Source organism: Rhamphochromis sp. 'chilingali' (genome assembly GCF_963969265.1).
Source record: "Rhamphochromis sp. 'chilingali' genome assembly, chromosome: 18".
Classification (NCBI taxonomy): domain Eukaryota; kingdom Metazoa; phylum Chordata; class Actinopteri; order Cichliformes; family Cichlidae; genus Rhamphochromis; species Rhamphochromis sp. 'chilingali'.
Window position 1 is genome coordinate 9642017 of NC_137945.1, and position 27813 is coordinate 9669829.

Here is a 27813-nt window from a genome sequence, read left to right on the forward strand (position 1 = left end):
GAGGAAAAACTGTTATTTTTATTTCACAATTTCTAGAAATTGACTTTTGCAACTATATGGCAGACATATAATAAAAAATAAAACGTACACATAAAGAAAAGGTGAGTGAAAAAGAAAGCAATTTTCGCACTGCAATGCCAGATCAATCTGAAGGATAGACGCCATTTAAATAGGGTCAAATTGATAGGAGTCCATTCATTTAATTAAATAATTCATGTTTTCATGAACAGTAGGTAGTAAAGTTTTTCAACAGTGATAAGGAATTCAAGATTATTATATTGCCATGCATTCACCAGAAAACAAAAGAAAGCTCCTTAAACGTTTTTGTGTCCACAGGTTAGCTTAGTCAATACCTCAGGAAAATATGGCATTTTTGGAATCAACGTAATGAAAAACACAAACACACATGTTTCATCAGTACAGTCTTTGTAAACAGTCACATAGGACAGTGCTTTACAGCAAGTGCATTTGTTAACTTGTTTGTGTGCTTTTGGATTTATGGCAGCAACAAGGTGGATTAAAGTTGTTTTCCCTGGTGGTCCAATTTTAAAGGCAGAGTGATGTTATACTCAACAGTCTCCACAAGGTGGGCAGTGCTTCTGAGTAATGCAGTCTGTTCACAGTTTAATGGTCCACAACACTCAAACGCATCCTGAGACAACATCTCTCAGTCCACCGGGGCAGCTGACCGCTGTGGCTACCGTGCCGTGACCATCCACAGGCCCAGCGCCACGTTGGCCGCCAGCAGGGCACTGCCTGCCAGGAGCAGGAAGAAACCAATCAGCTCACGCTTCTGACGGTCTATTACCACACTGGCCAGCGTGGCCTCCAGCAGGGCGTTCAGCATCCACTGACCATCAAGAGCAAAGCACGGCACAGAGTTGACTACTGCTAATGCGCCAGAGAGGGACACCACGTATCTGAGAGGAAGGGCAGCTCAGGAAAACAAACACAGTAACAGGCAATTATTTAAGTGTCAGTTTAAGCAGCGAGCAATGGAAGCAGAGAAAGTTTACTTCTGTCTGCTGGACAGCTAGCAAACAGTAGCAGTCCATTCTTTACAGTTAGCTCAAAAACTCCAATTTGGTTAATTGTCTGAAAGAAATATTCTCTCCTGTTGAGACAGCTCCCAGTTTGGGCTCAGGACACAGACACACTCTCTACCTTAAACTTTCCATTTTGGTAAATTCCCTTCAGTAGGCCCTGAACAGTCCCATAGTTATGCTACTATAAGCTCTGGCTGTTGATGATAAACAGATGATGAACAAAAAAGTTGCCCTTTGCCACGACGCTCTACTTTACACTTCCCAAAGGCATACCATTAGTACTTTCCCCTTTGTGGTTTCTCATTATTACTCTTTACTTTCCCTTAATTCCTCAACCAGTTGCAGTGGCCTCCATGAGGTTGATTCTGCCAGAACTCTTCCTGTGAAACAGGAGTTCTTGACCATCACCAACTGCTTGTTCACAGGTTGTGATTGTTGGACATTTCTATCTATATTGTAAGGCTGGGTACTCCAACTCCAGTCCTCGAGAGCTACTGTCCTGTAGCTTTTAGATTCATGCTTGTTCCAGGACATCTGAATCAAATGAATGACTTGTTACCAGGCCTTTGTCAAACTTGAAGCTGAAGAAGCAATTAAACCATTTGATAGGGCTGTGTCGGAGCAGGGATGCATCTAAAAGCTGCAGGACAGCAGCTCTCGAGGACTGGAGTTGGAGAGGGGAATTAAACTATTAATTAAAGATTAATGAGATACGTTTTTACATTGCATCTTCTTAACATCTGTCATTTAATTCAGCCAAAGCATATCACATCAGTGAGAACCAGTAGAAACAGCATTATCTAGAATATACTCTCAATTAGTTGTTACTTTGGAGTGTCTGTCCATAAAAAAAATAAAGGGATCCACCATGACGTTACTCAGTGGTTTGTGCAGTCTGGTGTTTGAACTCTCAAACTAATCATTATGGCCGTTGCCATGTTGGCTTTTTGAAACAGTACATCACAAAGTCAATCTGACTGTGAATCTGAAGGGCACTGCACACTCTTGTCGAACACAAGAAAGAAAAAGGAAATAAAATATACTGTATTCTTTATCTTCCTTTTTGACATTAATGGGAACATAACTCGAAAAACGAACAAGATGCTGGATTTGACATGACCTAAAACTAGCAAGTCAGTCAGAAATAAACCCATAAACCCAACAGGGATGTGTTTAAGGACAGCACAGATCAAGTGTGGAAAAGGCTCCCCCTCCCCAAATGCATGTTAGTACAATTGAACGTCTGACCAAAGGAATCACCCTCTGGCTTTTTATCATTATGAATGAATGTTTAAGGCATGTCTGCATTGACTTCACCTTTTAGAAACCAAAGACGCATTCATCCTTTATATACAGAATTTTTTCCATAATTGAATTAGCACTGCATGTACACGTGTAAGCAACGGATATAAAACTATAAAACATATAATTAGATTTTAGGGAAAAAAATCCTACTGAGGAAGAACTGGAAGCTGAAAATGACTAGATGAGCAGGTAGCTGCTCACCAGTAGTAATCAGAAAAGGCGGCACGCTACAATCACCTGGTCAAATATGAGCAGTGCTGGTTTTCAAAAGATCACCATTAAAAACATATCAACGTTGAATCATCCAAAATGCCCCAAGACCAAAGAGCATGCTTTTAACTTTCAAAGCATTACATAACAAGAAGAAACAACTCACCCTACCCTTACAAATAAAAAGGTGAATTCACATTAACGAGAAACAGTTTTAGCCTTCACCGTCATCTTAACATAAACTTAATGACCTTAATGAGACCATGTTCTTTTCAGCCCAAATAAAAATCGTTTTCAATCAATCCAAGTACCAATCAGCAGTGCCAAGAGATAACTACTTTGTTAAGTAGTCACAAAGAAAAACAGACCTACAAAAATGTAAAAACGGCTTAAAAAGGGTTGAACTGCAATCAGAAATGTGCACAGCAATGCAATTAAGGGCTGCATTCAGGCAATCTTAAAGTGCATCTGGCCTCTTGACTGTGCTGATTAGATGTTAAAAAGGGGTCTTTTATTCAGAAAAAGACATTTGGAATCAAGTAAGATGAAACTTTTATGCTATATAATCCTAAAAGAGGAAACTGAGAACATGCAACACATGATAAAATGTTGCACTGCATGTTATAATTTAAAGTGACAGAAGAGTAGGGTTCATTCTTCTTACACCCATCCTTGATTATGACTGTAGTCCCTTTAACCTGAAAGGATACTTGCAGAAGGTTTCTAGGAATACAGGAAGGTCCAGGTGGAGGAATCCAAAGCGAGGGACAAAGTTAGTCAGACTCACTGTGGAAATAAGAAAACACAGGATATATAGGTCCTCAGTTTGATCCACTGAACACTTTATGAATCTTAAATATGAGCTGAGAAAACATCCAGGCTCTTCGTGATTACTCCCTCTGCCTTGCCCAGAGTCAGTTCAACATCTACAGAACACTGTAAACACCAATTACTTGCTTATTACAGTAAATGCAGTTGCTTATTACAAGTTTGAAACTGAAAACACAAGATTTAAACAAATGATATGTTCAACAAATGGTTGCTTCAGCTAATTATGTCCTACATTCACAAATGGAGGTGACATAAGTGTACGTACCTGCATACTGCAGGTGTGGCGGATATCCCACGAACAGCATGTGCGTGTTGGGAGGGTGTGTGACACGGATGAAGCGAGTCTGGTTCTCCAGAGAAGGCGTGACGCAAATGCTGGCAGTGTGGGAATGTGCAGCACAGTCGTCATCTGTATGACACACTCGCGTTCCCGTCACCATCTTACGTACTGGCATGCAGGCGTACTGAAGCCACAGGATTACACAAAAAACACAGGAAGTAAAAAACCGATTTTCAGTTACAGTTTTGTTCAGTTACATGCAGCTTTTCTCCATGTTAGCTAGCTTCTGTTTCCACCATTAACACCCATTCATTTTGGTACGGTGTCTTTTTCCATACAAAGCACGACTGCACAAACACTTTCAGCTCGTATTTCAAAATGTATATCTAATTATTCTTTTCTGTAAATAAGGTTACAAGGTTATGAAAGCGCCCCCATTTGAGACTGGGAGGAGACACTGGCATTGCAGCTTGAATGCGATAATAGAGAGCAGCGCAAAATAGGAGATGATTATTTTTGGTGACTACAACTCAACTCATGACATCCCCTAACACAGACATTTCAGAAATACACCTAGCAGGCACTTTGATAGGTAGAGCAGTTCAGCTACTGGTTAATGCAAATATCTAATTAGCCAATCATATGGCAGAATGGGTAAGAAAGGTGATTTAAGTGTCATGGTTATGGGGTCAGGTGGGCTGGTATGAGTATTTCAAAAACTGCTGATCTACTTGGATTTTCCCACACAACCATCTGTATGACTTTCTGATCTGAAGAAGAGAAAACATCCACTCAGCTGCAGTTCTCTGGGTAAAAATTACATTTTGAGGTCAGAGAAGAATGGCCAGTGTGTTTTGATCTATAGAAAAGGCAACAGTAACTCAAATAAATACTTAATAGAACCAAGGTATGCAGAAGAGCATACCTTGAAGCACATGGGCAGAAGACCACACGGAGTCCTATTCTTGTCTGCTAGAATTTGCACAGGCTGACCAAAATTGGAGAACAGAAGATTGGAAAAGATAGCTCGGTTTGTTCCGCTTAGAAGTCTGCTACGTGTATTTTGTTTGTTTTTTTGTAAGCGGAATTTAATTTTTTAGCAAATACAAACAGAAAGTATTCAATCATAATTTTCTTATTGTGAGCAAACAGCCAGACTCAGAGGCTATCCTTCACACTGCAGGCCTTGAAGCCAAATTTGTTTGAATACTGAAAAACCTTTATTAATTTTATTAAGTCCCTTTACAGCAAGCAACATCTTACCCTTTAGGCAACATTGCAAGTGTCAGGCAAGATTATGTAACAATAAAACAGTACTGATAATTGACAGCTGTCATTGGGGGACACTTCTAACTCACCAGAATTTATGAAATAAATGTATCAGAATTCAAACTTTAATTGTTGGTGTTCATTTCCTCCAGATGGGGGTTTGGAAAATGCCCCACAGCCACAAGAACATCAACAAAACCTTAATTTATACAACAGTAACAACATAAGTAGAGATGACAGGGAAGGGGCTTTCCTACACAGAGATTTTTGCGACCTCCACCCAAAGAGGTTTTAGCCACAAGTGGTTGGGGTTTCATTTAACTCTGTCATTGGGCGAGAGGCGGGATACACCCTGGACAGGTCGCCAGTCTGTCACAGGGCTAACACACAGGGACAGACAACCATTCATGCTCACATTCTCTCGCACTTGCACACCTAGTGGCAATTTGGATTATCCAATTAACCTATCCCCACAAACTGCATGTCTTTGGACAGTGGGAGGAAGCCAGAGTACCCGGAGAGAACCCACACAAACACGGGGAGAACATGCAAACTCCAAACAGAAAGACCCCGGCCTGATGGTGGAATTGAACTCAGGACCTTGTTGCTGTGCGGCAACAGTGCTAACCACCGTGCCGCCACTGTGTTACTGTACACATTCAGGATAATTTACTGTAGAGGTAAGCAGACAAGACAAGAATAAGCCTTAACCGCTGCTGTGTTGCCAACATTTGGTGGCACATCAGCCCAGACAGAGCTGTGGGTGGTGACAGGCAAGAAAAAAAAACAGAAAAATTTCAATCTCATTGTCCCAATAGGGGTCATAAAACCAGCTCTCTCATGTAAAGCAGCCCTCGAATGCAGATGCTCAAGCTCTGTCACTCTGGGGCAAAACCAATCAGATTTGGGTCACTTCAGCATGTAAGGTTGACACAGAGTAATCTTCAATCGCAAGAACAAAACGTAACAGAAGTGGCATAAAAACCCACAGAAGAACTGTGGCTACTCAAGAAAATAAGGCGATAAGAAGAACTGGTGATTTAGACAAAGTGTGCTCACACCAAATGCTAATAGAAATCCTAACTTTACTCGAACAGTGTCAAACTTTTTTCACAGCACCGCAGCTGAAAACTCATGGAAAGTCACACATGGAAATAAAAGGGAAGTGAACAAAGGAAGTAATATAAATATCCGCGACTGTCTAAAAGGTTTTGAGACCTGTTTGTATGACTAACCAGCCACAAAAAGCCCCCACATCTGTCAGTGAGTGTGTGTCACCTCTCTCTCTCTGCTGCTCCTGCCCTGTGATTTAATGTAAGAGAAGCAGAGGTCGGTCAGGCTGTTGTTGCTGCAGCAGTCCATCGTTCCATCCAGACGCTTGAAAGCTACAGGGGGGAGAGAAACAAATGGAAAATATAGCACAACTCTGAAAAGAATCTTAAAAATAGATGTTCTGTTAGTAGGTGGACTCGAAATGGATGATTAGATAAAAATAACACAATATCACACCATTTATTCGATGACTAAAAAGTCTTCTGGACTCCTTAAAAGGTCATTGGCTTAACTCTGCATAGTAAAAAGCACATTAATCTGGTGTGCTTCAGGCGAAAAACCCCAAAGACTCTGTTCTGCATATCTAATATGACAATAATTACTAATGCCAGAGTAAGAAGAGTATCATAAGCAAAATCCCCAGTGATAACTTGTTTCAGCTTATTTTCGATAACCATCCAAGACACAGACTTTGAAAGACAAAGGACAAATAAAATGACATAAATGTCTGATCTCTAAGCTGTTATGTCAATAAAAAAATTTAGGACTATAATAGAAAATTAACATTAAGGGCATCTGCTCCTAAATCACTTGAGTAAATTCTAGACCACAGAGAAGCAGCAGGAGCTAGGATTGGCCAGCTGTTACACAATTACCTCCCACATGAGTTGACACTTGGCCAATCGGAGCTCCTGTTGCTGCTCTGTAACTGTGACCCCGTTTAATATTTAAGTGGCCCACTGTAGTGATGACAAAACAAGGTCAATTAATGTTTAAATCAAGTGATTAATAAAGTAGTTTAATAGCTGCCTTTTGAAAGACGTTAATTTATGATGCTATTACGATTTAATACAGTCAAGTCTCCAGGTAGAGGTACTCAGCTGGCTCTTTATTGGAGGCGTACATACAAAACTATGAAATAATACGGCTTTCTTATGTCTTGATAGAGCAAGTCCGGTGGCCTTGCTGAACAAATTCCTCACCCACCTCGTCCATGAGCCCAGCTGGGCTGCAGGCTGGCGACAGGGACGCAGTATCCCGTCTGTGGTGTGTGAGCGAGGTGAGACAGGCAGCTGGTCCAGTCCTCCACTCCCCTGACGGGACAGTCTTCCAGGCCTGTCACTATGTCCCCAACTGACAGACCCCTGGGACCGTCAGCTGCAGAGCTCTGGACCAAATACACACGCAGACATAAATCTTGATTTAAATGGGCAAAAGGTCACACAAGTGAAATCTGATGGCTTCAGTCCTGCAAGCTTGCAATAGTTGGGAAACTCTGACAAATACAATAAGCTCTTGAGCAACAGTCACCAACTGTGGCTACACTGCTGCAGCATAAATACATTAATGAAATAATAAATGATTAAGTCATAAAATTTAAAAAAGTATTTACCGTGGATTTAAGTGGGGAGGATGAGCTCATAAGTCACATAGCCTAAGGAAAGAAATCTAGTGGTAATATAGCTGATACTATTGTGCTGTTTGTCAGATGGCAACGGGGCTGGTTATTATCTCCTTTGGAGTCTGGTCAAACACCTCGCTTCATCAGTATCAGCGACACACAGGAACTAGTGACGTTCTGGGTGGTTTTAGTCACCCACTGCAGGGTATTCCTGTTCTGACCGTACAAAGCGTACATTCCAGACTGCAGAGCTTCCAGTTAGTCTTCTACTCCCCCTCTGTGGATGTTTACAAGAACTTAACACATGAATTTAGCCTGGTTTTGCTTTTTCTGACCCTTCTTTCCTGGTTGGAGATTAGTGATAGTCAGTATTCTGGTCATTGTTCAAGTATTTTAAATGCTGCTACACTGATGAGCAGATAAAGCACCCTACATGGATTTTTAAAGTGGATTAAATGAGCTAATAAAGGGACACTAGCAGTGGTAAAGAACATATAAAGAGCATAGACTCCAACTACAGACTTGGCTATAACTATATTTTACTTAACTATTTACTACAGGGGATTATGTATTGTTGCCCGAACCACCTCAGCTGGCTCCTTTTGGTGTGGAGGAGCAGCGGCTCTACTCTGAGCCCCTCCTGGATGGCCGAACTTCTCACCCTATCTCTAAGGGAGAGGCCAGCCACCCTTTGGACGAAGCTCATTTCCGCCGCTTGTATCCGCAATCTCGTTCTTTCGGTCACTACCCACAGCTTGTGGCCATAGGTGAGGGTAGGGATCGACCAGTAAATTGAGAGCTTCGCTTTTACACTCTGCTCCCTCTTCCCCACGACGGACCGGTGCAGCGTCCGCATCACTGCAGCCGCTGCACAAATCCGTCTGTCGATCTCTGGCTCCCTTCTCCCATCACTCGCGAACAAGACCCCGAGGTACTTGAACTCCTCCACGTGGGGCAGGAACTCCTCCCCGACCCGGAGTGGGCATTCCACCCTTTTCCAGCTGAGAACCATGGCCTCAGATTTGGAGGTGCTGATCCTCATTCCCGCTGCTTCACACTCTGCTGCGAACCGTTCCAGTGCGAGCTGGAGGCCCTCACCCGATGAAGCCAACAGAACCACATCATCCGCGAAAAGCAGAGATGAGATTCTGAGGCCACCGAAGAGAAAGCCCTCCGCCACTTGGCTGCACCTAGAAATCCTGTCCATAAAAATTATGAACAGAACCGGAGACAAAGGGCAGCCCTGGCGGAGCCCATCACCCACCGAAACGAGTCTGACTTATTGCCAGCAATGCGAACCAAGCTCTTGCAACGGTTGTATAGGGATCGAATGGCCCGTAGCAATGGGCCAGACACCCCATACTCCCACAGCACCTCCAGGACACCCCGAGGGACACGGTCGAATGCCTTCTCCAAGTCCACAAAACACATGTAGACTGGTTGGGCAAACTCCCATGCACCCTCAAGTATCCTTGAGAGGACAAAGAGCTGGTCCAGTGTTACGCGACCAGGACAAAAAACGCATTGTTCCTCCTGTATCCGAGGTTCGACCAGCGGACGAACTCTCCTTTCCAGCACCTTGGCATAGGCTTTCCCAGGGAGGCTGAGGAGTGTGAACCCCCTGTAGTTGGAACACACCCTCCAGCCCCCCCTTCTTAAAGATGGGGACCACCACCCCGGTCTGCCAGTCCAGGGGTACTGCCCCTGATTTCCATTTCCAGGTGACATTCCATGTCCCAATTGCCAGTCTTGGCAGCCGGGGATCAGTCCGCCAGGGCCTCCGCTCCTGGCCACCGCCCGGCACACAATGCACCCGACCCCTATGGCGCCTCCTGCGGGTGGTGGGCCCGCGGGAGGATGGGCCCATGTCCCCTTTTCGGGCTGTGCCCAGCCGGGCCCCATGGACTAAGGCCCGGCCACCAGACGCTCGCCCTTGGGCACACTCCCCGGGCCTGGCTCCAGAGCAAGACCCCGGTAACCCTATCCCGGGCAGGGTAAACTTTTCCCTCGATGTTTTCTTCATAAGGGTCTTCTGAATCGCTCTTTGTCTGGTCCCTCACCCAGGACCAATTTGCCATGGGAGACCCTACCAGGGGGCAAAAGCCCCCAGACAACATAGCCCCTGGAATCCCTGGGACACACAAACCCCTCCACCACGATAAGGTAGCAATTCACGGAGAATTTTTTAAACATATATAAAGGCTCAATTACCCAAAAATAACATTATTGATGATAATATTATTAGTAGTAATATTATTAAGCTGTTCACCTGATGTACCTCACCTCCACAGGTAAACAGAGGTGTGTTTTGTAGCCTTTCTCATCTTAAATCAACAATCCTCATCATCATCGATTGTAATCTGGCTGATGATGTAATAGCATTATGCAGCATTAAAGCAGTGGTTTATTTCAGTGTTTATTTGATTAATTTATGACAATGACATTCCCACCTCAGACAGAAAATGAAACATTCAGCGGGTTTGTTGCTCACAGGCTTCACATCAGTTCAGTTTGGGACAGAGGCAGGGCAGCTTTCTGCTAAGCTCAGCTAAAATTAATTCATGTAGAGGAACGACAAGTAACTTTATGGAAAATGGATTTTCTATCACGTCGACCTACCCCTTTACCTGATATGTGAAACTGAGGCACTGACCTGCACAACCTCTGTGACCAGCGCTCCAGCTCCGGTGGCGTACATGGGAAACAGGAGGAGAGGCAACAGGAAGAGAAAGGCCAACGCTGCCAAACACAGAACAAAGTTGTGCCACACACCTGGAAAGAGAAGACAAAAAATATTTTTTTGTTTTTCCTCATTTTTATCTTCATTTCAGTTGTGTAGTTTTGCTTTTAAAACTTTGGGTTTAAAAAGCAAATCTTATCTTATCTTATCTTAATCCCGTTAAAAACAATATTGTCAACAACAAGTCGATCTATAGATGGAGATGTTCATTTCAGTTCTGTGCTGCTGTGGTTTTTCTTCACCCAACAAGCCATCAGCTAGCAACACAGCTAACATAGCACAGAGGAAGCTAACAGTAGGATATTGGCATTTTGGAGGCATTTTACACCAATAGCTGCTGTTTCCACTTACATAAAAAACTTCTGCAAACATACAAACTGTGATCAAAGTAAGCAGACATGGCTGAAAAGATGAGACAACTATGCTCACTATCATTTACTTTCACTCTTGTCATGTTCGAGTCTTTACACGTGAAGCTAGTAGGGGTTGGTGTAACACCTGTCAGTAAGCTTTTATTACACTTATGTTAACATAAAATGTTGTTGTCACCGCAATTAAATATGATTCCACTGCAGCTGTCTCCTGTCAGCTGCACACCTGCTGCAGTTTGCGGCCTCATGACTCTCACTTTGATCCAAAATAAGATCAGTGAAAATAAATTAGTTGAACAAGACAAATACATTATTTTCCCCCCCATTGTATTTCTCCTGGACCTGTCTTCATTTATTATTTCACTGTTTAAGTCGAACTTGATGTTTTTTTTCCATATATCTATCTCTCTCTCTATATATATACACACACACCCAGTAGGGCTGTTCGATATAACGATATATATCGGATGACGATATAAAAACGTCTATCGTTTCATTTTACACTATCCTTTGTTTCGTGGTGTCGCAAAATAAACTCTTTAGGGCATTATTGTTTCATCGTTTTGATGGTCACTGTAGTGGCTATATGAATTTCTTAAAGTTCTCTCTTTCTCTTATATTTTATATAACCACACTACGGACAAGCGCCTGTTTTTATGCGTTGTGGTTAGCAACAACGACGGTAACACCATCGCGTGTCCGCTTGTTTATCTTCCACATAAACCTTTCACAATAAAGCTCAAGATCCTGTTGAGACTTTTCAAAATAAACATGAAACTATACATTTTTAGACATAAGTTGTAACGGCCGCCGTTTGCTTTGTGAGTATTTATTACACGGCGTGCTGCGGGGAAAAGCCTGTTCTAACGTTTGAGTCTAAGGTTTCTTTTTTTGCACCTGTCGGCTCTTTTTTACTTCTCATCCATAAATAATCTGCTCTTTCACGTTATTCTACATCTGTTAAAACACTCGACTCCAGGTACATGACGCGCAGCTGAGATTCACAGAATTTTCAGGAAATGTTACATTTTTGTGATTTATATCGTTATCGGGACGATAGAATTCTTATATCGGGATATGAGATTTTGGTCATATCGCACAGCCCTAATACCCAGTCTTTTTCTCACAGTGAGGCATACAGATTATTAATTTAACAGCGTTATTGATAGGAACTCTGTATTGGCAGACACTTGAAGCCAAAGTCTCCATTTCGAATTGGAAGCGGTGGAAGACAGGTTCTCACATTTTCCAGCCAGCTGCTGCAGTAATTACTCCTTCTAAATCAAATCAAGTGGAAATATGACTGTTAAATTGCCTCGGTGTCTGAACTTTAAATGGCTATAACTACAAGCTCTTGTATTCGTTTTAATTTCTTACCGTGTTATCTTAAAGTATGTAAGTACATAGAAAGGGAAGTTTCTGTTTGTCCAATGGTTCAAAGAAAACTGTAGTGCACCTGCTATTTTCTATGAACAAAAATTTTAAATATTGAGGTCAGTGTATGCTCAGTTTCAGACTTTTTTTGGGTGGGGGGGGGGGGGGGGATCTCTTAATTATGTCACTGAGACAGATATCCCATATATGGTCATCACAGCTGTTGCTGAGTGTGCAGATGCCCCACCCACATGCCGTTTGCTGCTACAGCTACACATGTTTCTTTTCCAACTATTTATTTATAAGTGACTTATGTATGTATGTATGTATATATATGTATATATTGTACTATTCTTAGTTAGCGTATTGTCTGTCTTGTCTTAATGTTGGTTTAAAATGGAGCACTGTAACAAAAAATAATTTCCCCCAGGGATCAATAAAGTATTCTGATTCTGATTAAACCCTTCTGTCAATGGCAAAGTACATTGAAACTGGAGGTTTTGGTTTCACAGCTCATTTCAGACATCTAATCAACTGATAGTATAAAAATAGCGATTATTTGGTCTACTAATGCTGAAATGCCACTCTATCAGGACACAAGATTATAAATACACAAATGGAAATGTGAATAACAGACCACAGTTTTAAAAAACACATAAAATATTGCAAACGTGATGCAATTTCATTTTCCTTACAAAATCACTCTGCACTAAAAAGACTGGCTAACGAGTGTCTCTCTTTGACCTACAAAGGAAGAACTCCAAATATAAGAAGAAATACTAGTATCTTGCTCATGTAGTCTGCACATCACTTTGTGGACAACAATAGTCTTTTCATCCTTCGCATCCTTCAAAAAGCTTAGACTAAAACATCCTTCGTAATGTGAGGATTGTATGGTAAAGTTTTGCTGCTGCTGTAATAACCACCTGCGTGTTTGCCACATATTCTGAATGTAGGATCTCATGCCACAACAGTAACCACGGCTCCCTAAAAATAGCAGTCTATACCATCTTAATTATGCAAGAGAACTAAGCCAGTCTCCCAAAAACCACAGGAGGAAACGTTGCATGGCCTGATGAGGTCAAAGCACTCAACGGTATCACTCAAACATAGTGATGGTGACATAGACAGAGGTAGACTCTGTGGTCAGAGGGAAGTTAAAAACATGGTATTTTGAGGAAAAACCTTTTTGACAAAAAAGGAAAAAAAAAAAAGATTTTTAATGTACAGCTGGAAAAAATGCACTACATCTTAAAAAAAGTCAATGTCTGCCCTAGAGGCAAAAAAGAAAAAAGGAAAATCTTCATGCAGTGTATTTCAAATATTGATATATGCAGTAAACAAACTATTAAAGTTTCAGCACCTATCTCTACAGGAATAAATAATAAACATGTTATGTCTGACAACCCCCCTTGCACGCAGGGCAATCTCGGCTGTGGACAGCGAGAGAAAAAAACAATAAACACAGCACGCTATTACGTCACCACCCTCCTAATGGGAAAAGCATCTCTCTCACTTTGTCACGTGAACTGACTGAACATCTCAGTTTTGCATCTGGAGTCCCAACCAAGTTATTTTCTTCTCAGCAAAGCCTGAGGGAATTTTTTTCACTTGATAGGTAAAGACAAAGACTGTTTCACAACAGTTCTTCACTGCCCTCTAAAGGCTGCAAACAGCAAAGGGAAATCCAGCAGTATGAAATTTTGCCAGCTGTACCATAATCTGTATGGAGCTCAGCCTCGACCAGACCAGCGTGACATTTCCAAGGCTGGAAAAATTATTCATAGCATCGCCACACTCTGAATTAAGGTGTGGCTCTGTTTACCTGAGTGGTCTTGTTCTGTTCTACTCTTGCACTTTTACTCCATGTCTTCAATCTATAAAATGTGGAAATGATTAAGTGCAAAAATAAATTAAAAAAATTAATCCAATTTTCATCTTTGACTGAATCATTAAAATTCTCTAATAAAGCGACAAAATATCACAAAGCAGGAAGAATGTCAGAACCTTTTTTTTCCTACATTATATTTTTACCGCAATAACAGGCTTCATTCCCCCATTCTTATAGCTACAACCTTTCTTCATTATATTGAGAAATGCTTTCATTAAGATAGGGTGATTGGGATTTTCCATTAAACTGCCCGACAGAATAATTGCTTCAGAATTGACCAAATACAAGTCAGAAGCAATACAAAGACAATAGAATAAATAATCCTATAACACAACATAAAACATCACATGTAGTACAGTATGCATGGCCCAGCTCTACATAATGAGTGCATCAACTGTATTCAACTGATAATACCTTCATAATTTTACTAATGTAAGTATTTAAATCTGCTAACTTTTAATACACATTAGCCAGACCTTTGTATTGATAAGGCTATTACACATGTATAGTACTGTGCAGGTTTCACCTTGTTGTCCAAGTTTTTTGGGGGGGTTAGACACTGGCTGCTATTTCCACTCATTTTCAATCCAGTCCTTGTACTGGACCATTTCCAGGAGAATCTTATTTAATAGTTTGTATTTTAAATTTCATAAGCCATTTAACACTGACCTGTGAATAATTCATGCACAAAAAGGCATCTAATTCAAGTGATGAACCCATTCCATTTACACATATTAGACAATTTAGCAAAGAACCCATTTTAAATTGTATCACCTTCAGCCTAGGTGACTCCTAAAGAACTACTAGCTGAAAACTTAGCATCTCTCAGCATTGTGTGAATCATGGTTGATTCCCATACTGTCCAATTCAATTTGAATTCAATTTGATTTATACAGCACCAAATTACAACAACAGTCGCCTCAAGGTGCTTTATATTGTAAGGTAGAACCTACAATAATACATACAAAGAAAAACCCAACAATCATATGACCCCCTAATAGCAAGCACTTTGGCGACAGTGGGAAGGAAAAACTCCCAAAGCCTCATCAGAAATGGTTTCAGTGGAAAGGTGGCTGTGACGAAGGTATTCTTAAGTTAACAAAGAAAAGGTGAGGTCTGCCAAAGTATACAAGAACTGCACTGAAAATCGGCAGCAACAGGTTTAATTAAGTGATGAATCTAAATTCAGAAATTGTTGGTTCAAACTTCAAACTTGTTATCAACATGTGCATGGGGACATAATAGTGAGTATCTGAAGCCATCACTAAAACACGGTGGAGACTCGGTCATAGTTTGGGGCTGCATTTCAGCCAGTGATGTCAGAGATCTTGTCAAAATTGATGAACACAGAAAGAAACCAGCAGATTTTGATCCACCATGCATCTGAAAAATCATCTGCCTGGCAGTGCATTATGATGGAGGGAATGCGGTACCTTAGGCCTGAGTAACATAGACCTAGACACCAGTCAACAACGAGGTGGATGAGTGGCTGCTGGAGGTTGGCTTGCTGTCATTGGGTGACACTGGTCACAAACAGGTATACGGTTGCTTGCAGATTGCTGTGGCTTGCACAGAAGATGCTGACTCCTCTGCAAACACTTTACTACAAAGAAGTATTAAAACTAAAGTGCGATACAAACTGCAAACTAAGAACATTTGCCTTCAAATTGAAAGTTTCGCCTCTCTACTGAAAATAACACGTTTAAATAAACTTTTACTTTTAAGGCGAATGGTTGAGAGTAGTTGGCAAGTGTTTGCAGACTAGTCAGCATCTTTCATACAAACTAAAGTTAACCAAAGCAATCTGCTAGCAACCGTATACCTGTTTGTGACCAATTTCACTTAACAGCAGCAGGCAACCTCCAGCAACCACTCATCAAACAGACCTGTGGATACTCCAAGTCTCACTGATTGGCCTCTTGGTGCATGACTGTGGCTTAAAAAAAAAAAATCTATTTCACAGAGATTGCCAGCAACCACTTGCAACTAATTGGGAATACTCACTTTTCCCTAGTAACCAGTGGTTACCAAGCAGTCAACAACCAGACTCTAGGCCTGTATGACCAGGGCCTTAACAAGTCCACATAATCCTTTCATACTTTCTGTAAGGGGGCATGGGTATACATTATCAAAGTGCAAAAGATGCTGCTCTCATAACTTCTGCTTTACAAGAATATTAAGAGCAACACTTACAAGTTGTATGCAGAAAAACTTCTAATGTTAATCTATTATGTTTTGTTTTTTGTTTTTCATTGTGTTAATTTGGAAATCAAGTTCAAGTCTCTGCTTGACGTTTAATTTATGTTTCATATAACAATTCTACTGCAATTCTTACAGCATGGGGATTTTCCAAACTAACTACTTGACTATTTTCTAATGAAACTGCAATACTTTTCTTCCAAACCAGACCACACACAGAAAATACTCAGGCTTTAAGCAGCTCCCTCTGATGATCTGCGATGGCAGACATCAGTCACATTCATGTGCGAATGACTGCCAGCTTACCATTCAATTCATTAAGCTCTAATTTTCTTAATTGCAGAGTGAAATGATTTGATGCGATGCAGCTGTCTGCTGCTTAGCAATAAACTCCTCAGAGTGACCTTTGCTGGCAAAACAACATGCTTGTAATAATTGTGATTAATAGCTGGAAACACAATCAGGCTGCCGTAAGGAGCTATCAGCACATCTCAGGATAAAAAGTCTTACCGGCACAGAAGATGCGGAGCTGCTGAGCCGGTGATATGAGGTTGAGGTGTGTGGTGAAGAGGTCCACAAATGCACCAGGATAAACTACGAACACAAACATCCCAAATCCATTCACTCGCACTTGCTCCCTGCGTGAGAACAGAAATAAAAAAAAAAACAAAGAAACATTAGATTTTAAAGGGAAACAGACTCTATGAGGGGTGTCAAACATACAGCCTGAGGGCCGGAGCAGAAGGAAGATAAAGGAGGTCATCATTTTTGGATTTTTATCATGACCTAGAAGACAAGGAGCCATGCCAAAGCTTTCTTTCAGCTATGATGGAAATATTTCTTTGCAGACTACCAGAAAGTGAAAGAAGCGACAGTGGAATCCCACTCATTTTATTTATTTCAGCCTTGCCATCATGGATCGGATTGATTGGATTGATTCAATACAAATGAAAATATTCCAACAGTACTTGTATTTCTTTATACATACAGCGTATTATCAAGTGGTTTTACTGGTCTAGCCCTGTCTGACACCCTACAAAGGAACTTGCCCTGAGGCCAGTCTCTACAATTGTATACACAAAACCGGTGAGCTCAGAAGGCAGAGCAGGTCACCTACTAATCAGTTTTGTAGTTTGATCCAGTCTGCATGTCAAAGTATCCATGGGCAATATATTGAACCACAGGTTGCTCTCTGATGTGTTGATTGGAGTGTCATGTGTGTGAAGGCATAGAAAAAAAGTCCTTGTATAAATGGGTGCGAATAAGTGAACAAGGCAAGCTGTATAAAGCACTTTGAGTGCTCAAGTGAAGTAGAAAAGCACTATATAAGACCCAGTCCTTTTACCATTTACCACAAAAGCCCACAACATACAAAAGAACAGCAAATGCACAGAAAACAGTGCACTTCAAGAAAGCACTTACACTGTACTTACAATAACAGCGCAAAATATTGCACTATTCATTCAATTTTCACCTAGAATCAAATGTTCAAGCCAATTTTTGGTCCTTGAATTTAACAGAGGGTAAACTCTCCTGCTAAGAGAGAATCTTTGTTAACAGCTGGTACTCCAACAACTGAAGTGGTGGAAGCTCCTGGGCAACGCTGGGCAGCTTCCAGGTTTTGGGCACAGTGAGGGAAAATCTTCAAAATCCAAGGTATGACAGATACATAAGAAATGGCAGACTTGATTTACGCTCTCAACGGTAGATAGACTGGTGACAAGCATATGACAGACTGGACCACTTCCTGATGGGAGTCATGTGGTAAGAATGCTTTTTCTTTTTTGAAGGCTTGTAATTAGGTGTTTTAGGGGGTACATGACATACCATGGATGTGCACATGAGATAGGGCACACCTACTAGAAAAAGGCAAAGAGCAGAGCTCATGTGAGATCAAACTGGGCTTCGCTGCCCTTGAACTCAAATGACACACCAGACTCCACTAAACGTATAAGAAGTCTTGAGACCATTTAGACAAACACACTATTGTGTCTGTGAATATTTAGAGGCAAACATAGATGTAGCTTCTGGGAAGTTTGGAGGTACCTTAAACCTTCAAATAGAAAGCAAGGGGAAACATCTGGCTCCAAGCAGAAGCCGGCTTGTATAAGAAGCTATGGGAAAATCTATTCTGGCGCTCACTGGATATTTGACCTCAGTAAACATTTTGCTAGTAATTTCATAATCTAATTTTTTTTTTAGATTATGTGGTTATTAACTGATATGTAATTAAAGCGGGGTGTACTTAGGGCAGAGCCAATGTGCAGTAAGGGAACGTTATTCGCCTCAGGTGTGCAGCAGCACTTGGGGTTACTAAATACGACTGCAATATACAGGGTTCATCAAAAAGAACCATCCAATTTCAAAAGGCTATATTTGTTAAAGTAACAGACATAGAACCTTGAAATACATTTTAAAATACATGGCTGAATATGATGTTTTATATACAAAACTTGCAATTTTCACAACTGCTCAGCATGTCCCTTTCTAGACAAACAGCATATGTCCAGCAACCACATGAAACTCATGGATCCCCTCTTTGTAACAACGCATCTTTCGATTGTTACAGGCGAACAGCTGCAGAATTACAGCACTTTGAAATCAAACAACTCTTTTTGATACACCCAGTATATATTGGACTGAAAGTTAAGAATTCATTGTTAATTTAGTGCAACAGAATTTGCAATAAACATCCTTTAAAAAAAAATCAAAACAATCTTTGGCTTGCCCTTTGGTGTGGTGGAAACTAGTACAAAAACTACTAGTTTTTGGCTTCCTTGAACCCCTGTTTGATTGAATCAAGATACTGACTTGACTGTTTATGGATGTACATATTTTTCAAATGTTAATTCTTTTCCTATATTTGTCATAAATACATACCACTGTACTTGGAACCTAGCCCCCTACTGCCTTCACGTTTATCTGTACACAAGTTGTATCCTGTATTAAAATAAGTGCAACCCTTTTGAGAAAAAAAATCCTCCAGCAGAGGTTAATCACAGTCTTACATGAAAGAAGTCTTTGAGGCTCCTCACTTAAAAATCACTTGTCTGAAATCAGTGGCTTTGTGAAAAATAGGATGATGCAGCAGATCAGAGGGGTCATCTGGACCATGTGCTATGCACACTAATTCATTAGTTTGGATTTGCACAATCCACCTAATCATTAACTGTAATCAGAACCAATGCACCATGAAATAAAAATCAGGAATGAATTAAAGGGATTTTTTGGGGCTCATCAAAATCACACAAAGTGAGCAAGTAATACAACGCAATGAAACAAAATCACCAGCAACTTGTGGTTTTGAATTTGACATCCAAACATGCGATTAATACAAAAAACACATTTAATTTCCACTGTACCTGGACAGCCTAAGCCACTCTAATTTTATCAAACCGGTGTTTTAAGGTCAAATTTAAATACTAAAGTAGCAGAAACACATTCTACTTAAAGCAGAATAGAAGGCAAAGGGCTCTATATTTGGCTCATGTCTGCAGGCACATTGTCCCATCTTTAACAATCCTTTATCTCTGATTCAGATAAATCCTTTATCTTAATCCCGAAAGGTTATCAAGGGACAAGATTATAAATCAGGCTCCTCTCCTGTGGAACCAGCTCCCAGTTTGGCTTCAAGAGACAGACGTCCTCTCTACTTTTAAGACCAGGCTTCAAACGTTTTGAGCAGAAGTCTGACATACATTTACAACGTCCTCCTTGCAAACACACTTGTAGTATTGGAGTCTTTGTATTCTTTCACCTTTCTGGAGTTTAATATATTATCCACCAACAAAACAAATGCTCTTCATCATGATGGATTCATGCTGGATGCTATGTTGACACTACAATGTGGTGCGGTGTGGTTATTACCTCAGTGCTGCCACAGCGTGGCCCAGCTCATGTATTACTCCACTGAGCAGCAGGGCGATGAAGAAGTAGGCCAGCTGACTTGTGGGTAGATTAACGCCGGGGACCTAAAGACACACCAGAGACAAAAAAAAAAAAAAAAAAAAAGAAACTGACTAAGATACGAACATAAAACATAATTCACAGAGTTAAAAATCAGCATTTATGGTTAGTTTTATCCTAAAAATGAAGAGCCAATTTAACCACAGTGTAACATCTTCCCAAATAAAAAATTCTAATTTGTATCACCACTAGGGCTGCCACGATTTGTCGACTAGTCACGATTACGTCGACTATCAAAATCGTCGACGACTGATTTAATAGTCGACGTGTCGTTTGAAGCTTTGTAAGATCGCAAAAGACGCAGGAATAATAGCAGGATTTAAGAGTGTAATAACGGACTGAAACAGAAGATGGCAGCACAGCATGTACAAGGATGCCAGCTGCCGTTAAACCCCGAAGAAGAAGAAGCAGCTGTGTCCCAGAATTCATAGCGCGGCCCAGCTTAGTTTCCAACAATGGCGGTAGCTAGTTAGTTTTAATATTACTCTTATTATTCTTTCTGGGTCACAAAATAAACGTTTAACATATTTTCAGGCGAGAATGTAGCTGTGTAAACCTCAAATATCGGCTCAGTTTATCAGGACACCACATATTTTCAAAAGCGCTCCGACGTTTTCGGAGACGTCTGTTACCCACTAGCTCGATAGCTAGCCGGGGGCTAGGTCACTAGCGCCGTGAGAACACCGGACTCCCGGCAAATTGTTTTCAAACCCACCGCCGTCTTTCGCGACTCAGGTTAAATATATATGAGTCACTTAGATAAATTAAAAATGTTGTTGTTTGGCTTTTTTTTTTTTTTTTTTTTTTTTTTTTGTATTTTATTTGTTCCTGAGTAAATCGGTTTGGCTGAGATTAAAGTTATAGTTTTTACACAGCTGAATAAACGTCAAGCAGACAGCTGATTATCAGAAGTGTGAGATGCTGGAGAATATACTCCGGTGTCCTGTTATATTTTAGATAGCAAGGAGTTTATTAAACTTTACCGAAACAATCTGCAAATTTCATTAAAATTGAATAAACTATCATCTTGTCTTTATTTTTAGTTAGCACCTTAAAAGCTTAAAGCTGTAAGCTAATGATAGTTATATAAGAGCAGATGCTGCTGGTGCAATAAGCTGTAGTTTCTTGGATATAAATGGCCCACTAATAGCTTCCCATGAATCACCTACAGAGCTCCACTGGGGATAGGGCTCACATTTATGCACGGTTATTTGACACCATAATGAATAAAAAGTGAACAGGGAAACACTTCTGAAAAGCAGGGGTCTTTTTTTTTTTCATGGCACAGACATTTGAATTTCACACGCTTATGATCAACTCTGAAGGATGTTTTTATCCAGTTACACACAGAAAAGAGACACAAAAGCTTACAGATTTAAATCTGATGAATACTTGCCATTTTCATTCAGCTGATGTAACTTATGTATAGAAATCACATTAAAGTCAACCTACCACCACCTGCAGGGTCTGTGGATCTCCAATCCGTGGGTTGTCTGTGGTCATCTGAGCGATGGTCTGCTGCAGAGTCCTTATCAGCAGCACCACTGAGCCCAACATGGCAGCGATGCCAAACACCAGACCACTGTTGAACCTGGGAAACACAGATGGGATGCAAATTCAACAAGTGCAATTTTGCTGTACTTTTTTCACATTTATAAATGTGAAAAAACTAAAGATTATTAAAGCTACACAACGGGAAAAACACCTGGAATTGAGAAACTCAGAAATGCCACACCAAGTCAGTTCCACACTAAGAGTATTATTTTTAAAAACAGTCACTACTACAAGTCATCTACTATAAATCCAAAAGTTTGGGGGTGTTAGCATAAAAAATATGAATCAATAAAACAAACATGTAAAAACTGGCCTGTCCTTCAGGTTCCTTCCTAAACTGTGTCATGGGAAAACAACTTCTTTGACCAGACGCAGATAGCGTTAGGACCTTTACCTTTGAGAGTAGAGTTTAAATCCTACAATCCAGACCAAATCCTGACCGGACCTCATCGCCTACAAACAGTCCAGAATGCTGCTGTGAGGCTTCTCATCACGTCCTCTAAATGGTCCTGGCTTTACATTGGCTTCGAATTAAAGCTTAGGATTCAAATCAAAATTCTTTCAAATCTCTGACAGTCAGATGCCCCTCTATATTAGTCAGCCTTTAAATCCATATGTAACTAGCAAGACATTACAGTTTATTGTTCAGTGCCGCTAGCTGTCCCACAGTCCAGGTTAAGGAAGAAAGGAGCTTTTGAGGTCTGTGGACATTTCTGATACCTTTAAGGGAAGCTTAAGACCAGCTTTTATCCCCATTTTATTTTTTTTCCATCATTGTCTTCATCTTACTGTGAAGAGCCATGTGATGTTATGTTATTGAGAAGTGCTTTGTAAATGTTACTTGCTTACTGAAAAGTCAAAAATCGACTTACTTTCAGCATGTATGATGCATGTCTATCTGTCCATTTAGTCTTTAGAAAGAGAGAGGACATCTGCAGGAGGAAAGATGTCTGCTAACATCTCAAGCTATTTATTTTTTACATTTGCTGCCGACTTTAGCTTTTAAGGCTCGGTTGTCATACGGCTGGTTATAGGAAGTCAGTGCAGACTCAGTTTGCAATTAAAATGTAATCCTCTAAAATGTCTTTTTCTTCCAGGAAACAAATTATGTCCCGTGAAAGTAAGTCAACAGCTTCTCTGAATCCATTTACTGCAGAAAAGACGTTTTTAGAAATGTTATTAAATTGCCAAATGCTTTTATGATGAAAAAGGAAGGTTGAGGAAAGCTTTTAGCCAAACCATCAAGTATCAAAGTCAAAAGTAACACAGCGCCTCATTTACAAGAAAAAAAAAGTATAATTTTATTGTAACTGAAGTGGAAGGAAGCAGGAATCTGAAGGTGTGGACAAGGTTTATAGAGGGAAATTAGTCTCAAAATGTTTTACAAACGTGCGTGTTATGATCCATAAGCATAAACTAACTTGCAAATGTACTTATTTATTGTGCGTACTGTATCTGTAACTTGTAAATGTATGTTTTGTAGTCGAGGAGTGATGGGCTGTTTGTTTGTTCAGGAAAAAAAAACAAAAACAAAACGTTGTTTTATTTGAAAAACACATGAGGAAGCTCAGATGTCCCGGTTTTCCACTAGCACCTGAATCAAATCATTTGTACACATTTGTAAATGTTAGTTTAGGCTTGTGTGTCACAACATACACATTTTCTACCATTTTTGACACTAACTGCACTCGATTAAAGTTCAGAAAGACTACAGGAACAGCTGAGTGGATTATATATACAGAAACCGTACCACATGTAAAGAGCCCGGGGGTTGATGCGGGCGCAGTATGCAAATAGTCGGTTGAACATGGTGGTTTGCCATCTCACGTGAAAAGGAGACAACATCAGGCCACGACTGGCGAGCCATGACTCATAGCTGATCCGATGCGTCACCGATGACTACAGGACAGAAACAAAGTCAGCGCACGAGCACATCCACATTTAGAAAGCACGTCTAACTGGAGTTATTCTGTAAGAGCTTATAGTGTTCACATATTTCCAATGTCCGGACCTCAATAAGCTGTAATCAGAAAAGGTTCTGCATATTGAAACCCCCAATCAGAAGGAGAATTTTACACTATTCATCTCTAACTTTATATAAGCTACAAGGGGTTACAATGTTAAAAATTGCCCACCGATGCATGTAATGATAAAAGCAGCCAAATGCTTAATCATTGTAAGAAAAGGAAAAGTCGAGGGAGGAGGACCGACTGAAATAGTTTACACACAAAACAGCTCAGAAATGAGGCCGCAGACTGCCTCTAACTTGGTAGGAAATAAGGTTTTTATGTTTTATAAATAAAACGAAGGCTTCTCAAATCTGAAACTGGGATTTAAACTCCACTGAACATTAAAATTGATTTTGCAGTGATATTTAAAGGCTTTCAAAGTCTTCATTAACTCATCTGTACACTGTTCAAAATGCAGCTGAAATTGAGCAGATGTTGATATTACAAGCCTCATTCACTGGCTCCTCTGTATCTTTAGATCTGACAAGATGTTACATGTTTTTACATGGGGATATACTTTTGGCTAGCAAAAGTGTCTGATTCAACTGCAACTTGCTAAGGGTCATTTAACCAAACCCCGTGTCGAGTCAAGAAAATCCTAAATAAATTCAATTTTGCTCACCCAGTTATAGTTTTTTGAAGTCGAAATATATGACTAATAGCTGGGATAGGATCCAGCAGGCCTGCAACACTAATTAGGATAGCCAGTTAATGAAAACTAATAAGTGGACGGATGCCCTGATGGATGTCTCAGTTTTAAAAAAAAATAGGTTAATAACAAATTTTCTCTCTTTTTTCTCACTAATCCTTGAATGTGCTTCCACACTAATAATGCTACAGTGGGGCAAAAAAGTATTTAGTCAGCCACCGATTGTGCAAGTTCCCCCACCTAAAATGATGACAGAGGTCAGTAATTTGCACCAGAGGTACACGTCAACTGTGAGAGACAGAATGTGAAAAAAAAAAAAAATCCATGAATCCACATGGTAGGATTTGTAAAGAATTTATTCGTAAATCAGGGTGGAAAATAAGTATTTGGTCAATAACAAAAATACAACTCAATACTTTGTAACATAACCTTTGTTGGCAATAACAGAGGTCAAACGTTTACTATAGGTCTTTACCAGGTTTGCACACACAGTAGCTGGTATTTTGGCCCATTCCTCCATGCAGATCTTCTCGAGAGCAGTGATGTTTTGGGGCTGTCGCCGAGCAACACGGACTTTCAACTCCCGCCACAGATTTTCTATGGGGTTGAGGTCTGGAGACTGGCTAGGCCACTCCAGGACTTTCAAATGCTTCTTACGGAGCCACTCCTTTGTTGCCCGGGCGGTGTGTTTTGGATCATTGTCATGTTGGAAGACCCAGCCCCGTTTCATCTTCAAAGTTCTCACTGATGGAAGGAGGTTTTGGCTCAAAATCTCACGATACATGGCCCCATTCATTCTGTCCTTAACACGGATCAGTCGTCCTGTCCCCTTGGCAGAAAAACAGCCCCATAGCATGATGTTTCCACCCCCATGCTTCACAGTAGGTATGGTGTTCTTGGGATGCAACTCAGTATTCTTCTTCCTCCAAACACGACGAGTTGAGTTTATACCAAAAAGTTCTACTTTGGTTTCATCTGACCACATGACATTCTCCCAATCCTCTGCTGTATCATCCATGTGCTCTCTGGCAAACTTCAGACGGGCCTGGACATGCACTGGCTTCAGCAGCGGAACACGTCTGGCACTGCGGGATTTGATTCCCTGCCGTTGTAGTGTGTTACTGATGGTGACCTTTGTTACTTTGGTCCCAGCTCTCTGCAGGTCATTCACCAGGTCCCCCCGTGTGGTTCTGGGATCTTTGCTCACCGTTCTCATGATCATTTTGACCCCACGGGATGAGATCTTGCGTGGAGCCCCAGATCGAGGGAGATTATCAGTGGTCTTGTATGTCTTCCATTTTCTGATGATTGCTCCCACAGTTGATTTTTTCACACCAAGCTGCTTGCCTATTGTAGATTCACTCTTCCCAGTCTGGTGCAGGTCTACAATACTTTTCCTGGTGTCCTTCGAAAGCTCTTTGGTCTTGGCCATGGCGGAGTTTGGAGTCTGACTGTTTGAGGCTGTGGACAGGTGTCTTTGATACAGATGATGAGTTCAAACAGGTGCCATTCATACAGGTAACGAGTGGGGGACAGAAAAGCTTCTTACAGAAGACGTTACAGGTCTGTGAGAGCCAGAGATTTTCCTTGTTTGAGGTGACCAAATACTTATTTTCCACCCTAATTTACGAATAAATTCTTTACAAATCCTACCATGTGAATTCATGGATTTTCTTTTCACATTCTGTCTCTCACAGTTGAAGTGTACCTCTGGTGCAAATTACTGACCTCTGTCATCATTTTAAGTGGGGGAACTTGCACAATCGGTGGCTGACTAAATACTTTTTTGCCCCACTGTATAATTATCCCCTGCTGTTTTTATTGTGAATGGCAGTTTCCTCTTTGTTTGTACCTGATTTTAATATATTTTTGCGCTGCACCTTTGGACTCTCTTCTTCCTTGTTTACTTGTGTTTTGCTTTGTAATTCCACGAAATTTTAAGGGTTAGAGAGCAGATCTCTAGGTTGCCAGGTTTTCCAGGATACATGGAAATCCTGAGTTATACTCTACACTACTGCAGGTACTCGCTTATAGTTTACTCTGATAGCATTTAAAGATAGACAGGGTCTTATATTTCCCACATTTTCTGCTCACTTTAAGCATTAAACGCATCTCATGGACAGACATTGTGAAGTAATGGCCGTAATGTGTTTAATAGCGGGGTTTCCAGCGGTTCCAGGGCTGCTCTGGCCTGTTTACACGAGTGCCCACAGCTCAAACCTTCTAATGGTTAAATCCATTCACGTGCGTTAGCTGACAGACTGCTGAGCAGGAAGAAAAACAAAAAGGCAAATATTCACCCTGAGCAGCGTGTCCGCCAGATAGACAGCACACCAGCCTGCCATCACAAACACCAGCAGGGACACGGGGATCATGGTGCAGCCGTTACAGGACTCCACACCGCGCCGCCTTCATCACTCTCTCTGCCCGCCGTTTGTCACGCAGCTGGCCGCCGTCATTAGCGTCCAACGCTGCCATAAAATGCCGTCACTTACGGTGAACTGCAAACAGACAGAAAGGTTTGATTTCACGAATGCCGTGAATCGGAAGGAGTGTCAGCACTGCGCGACAAAACTCCGGCTTCTTCTTCTTCTTCTTCTTCGACACTTTCTTTTGTCCCTGCCAATATTGCGCCATCAGGTGTTCAACTGCAGCATCTCACTTTTCATTTTGGGTAGTTTTTACAAATTTCTAATTTAAAAAATTAAAACAAAAATAATTACATTTGCAGTAAAAAATAAAAAGTATTTTTAAAAATTCACAAATTCTAAATACCAGTAAAGAAGTAAAAAATATAATTATAGAAATTACATATAAAAAGAAATAAATTAAATGGCAGAAATTGATAGAGAGAATTTTTTTAATGTAAATAAAAAAAAAACAAAAAAACAATTCACAGTGGATTGTCCCAGTGCTTACTATATATAGGGCACAGAGCTGTAACCCTAAAAATGGAGAATTGCATAATCAGTTGGCTCAGCTGCAGACACAAAAATGAAAGTTTGTTTTTGGATATTAGATTTCATCCTGCCAAAAGGTCAATGGGGGTAAAAGGAAACCAATAAATGTGGATTGCCAGAGTCAGGCGCAACAAGAAAATAAGCTCCCAGTCTGACTCATTAAGCCATAAATGTGGCCAAGGGAACATAAAACTGCTTGTGGATAAAGGCCAACATGTTGCTGTACATCAGTTCCTACAGAGCCTTCAGCCTTTCAGAATAACTGTGTTATTTGAGCTTAATGAGGACACAGCTGCAGATGAAAACTGTCTATTTGGGTGCAATAAACCCCCCTCTAAAAGGTTAAACCCCAATTTCAGTTTACCTCCTCCTTTATGAGGTTTTACTCTTAAAGTAAGTAATATCAAACTTTGCCACAGCCACATTTATCTCCTTTTAGGCCCTGCGGCAACAGTTTGTGGTTGTGCGCTTAGTGATACCGATTA

At 40.8% G+C, this 27813-nt stretch overlaps 1 protein-coding gene across 1 annotated transcript; it reads right to left on the reverse strand.

Annotated features, from left to right (window-relative positions):
- mbtps2 (membrane-bound transcription factor peptidase, site 2) lies at positions 1 to 26967 on the reverse strand. Its single transcript, XM_080864463.1, has 11 exons — positions 26669 to 26967; positions 23461 to 23609; positions 21609 to 21747; positions 20058 to 20161; positions 16701 to 16828; positions 10269 to 10387; positions 7201 to 7381; positions 6220 to 6326; positions 3658 to 3856; positions 3272 to 3347; positions 1 to 920 (listed from the first exon to the last, which is right to left on the reverse strand). Exons 1-11 carry the CDS (start codon positions 26741 to 26743, stop codon positions 698 to 700), a joined length of 1500 nt encoding a protein of 499 aa, XP_080720589.1. The 5' UTR covers positions 26744 to 26967; the 3' UTR covers positions 1 to 697.
- Positions 26968 to 27813: the final 846 nt, after the last annotated feature.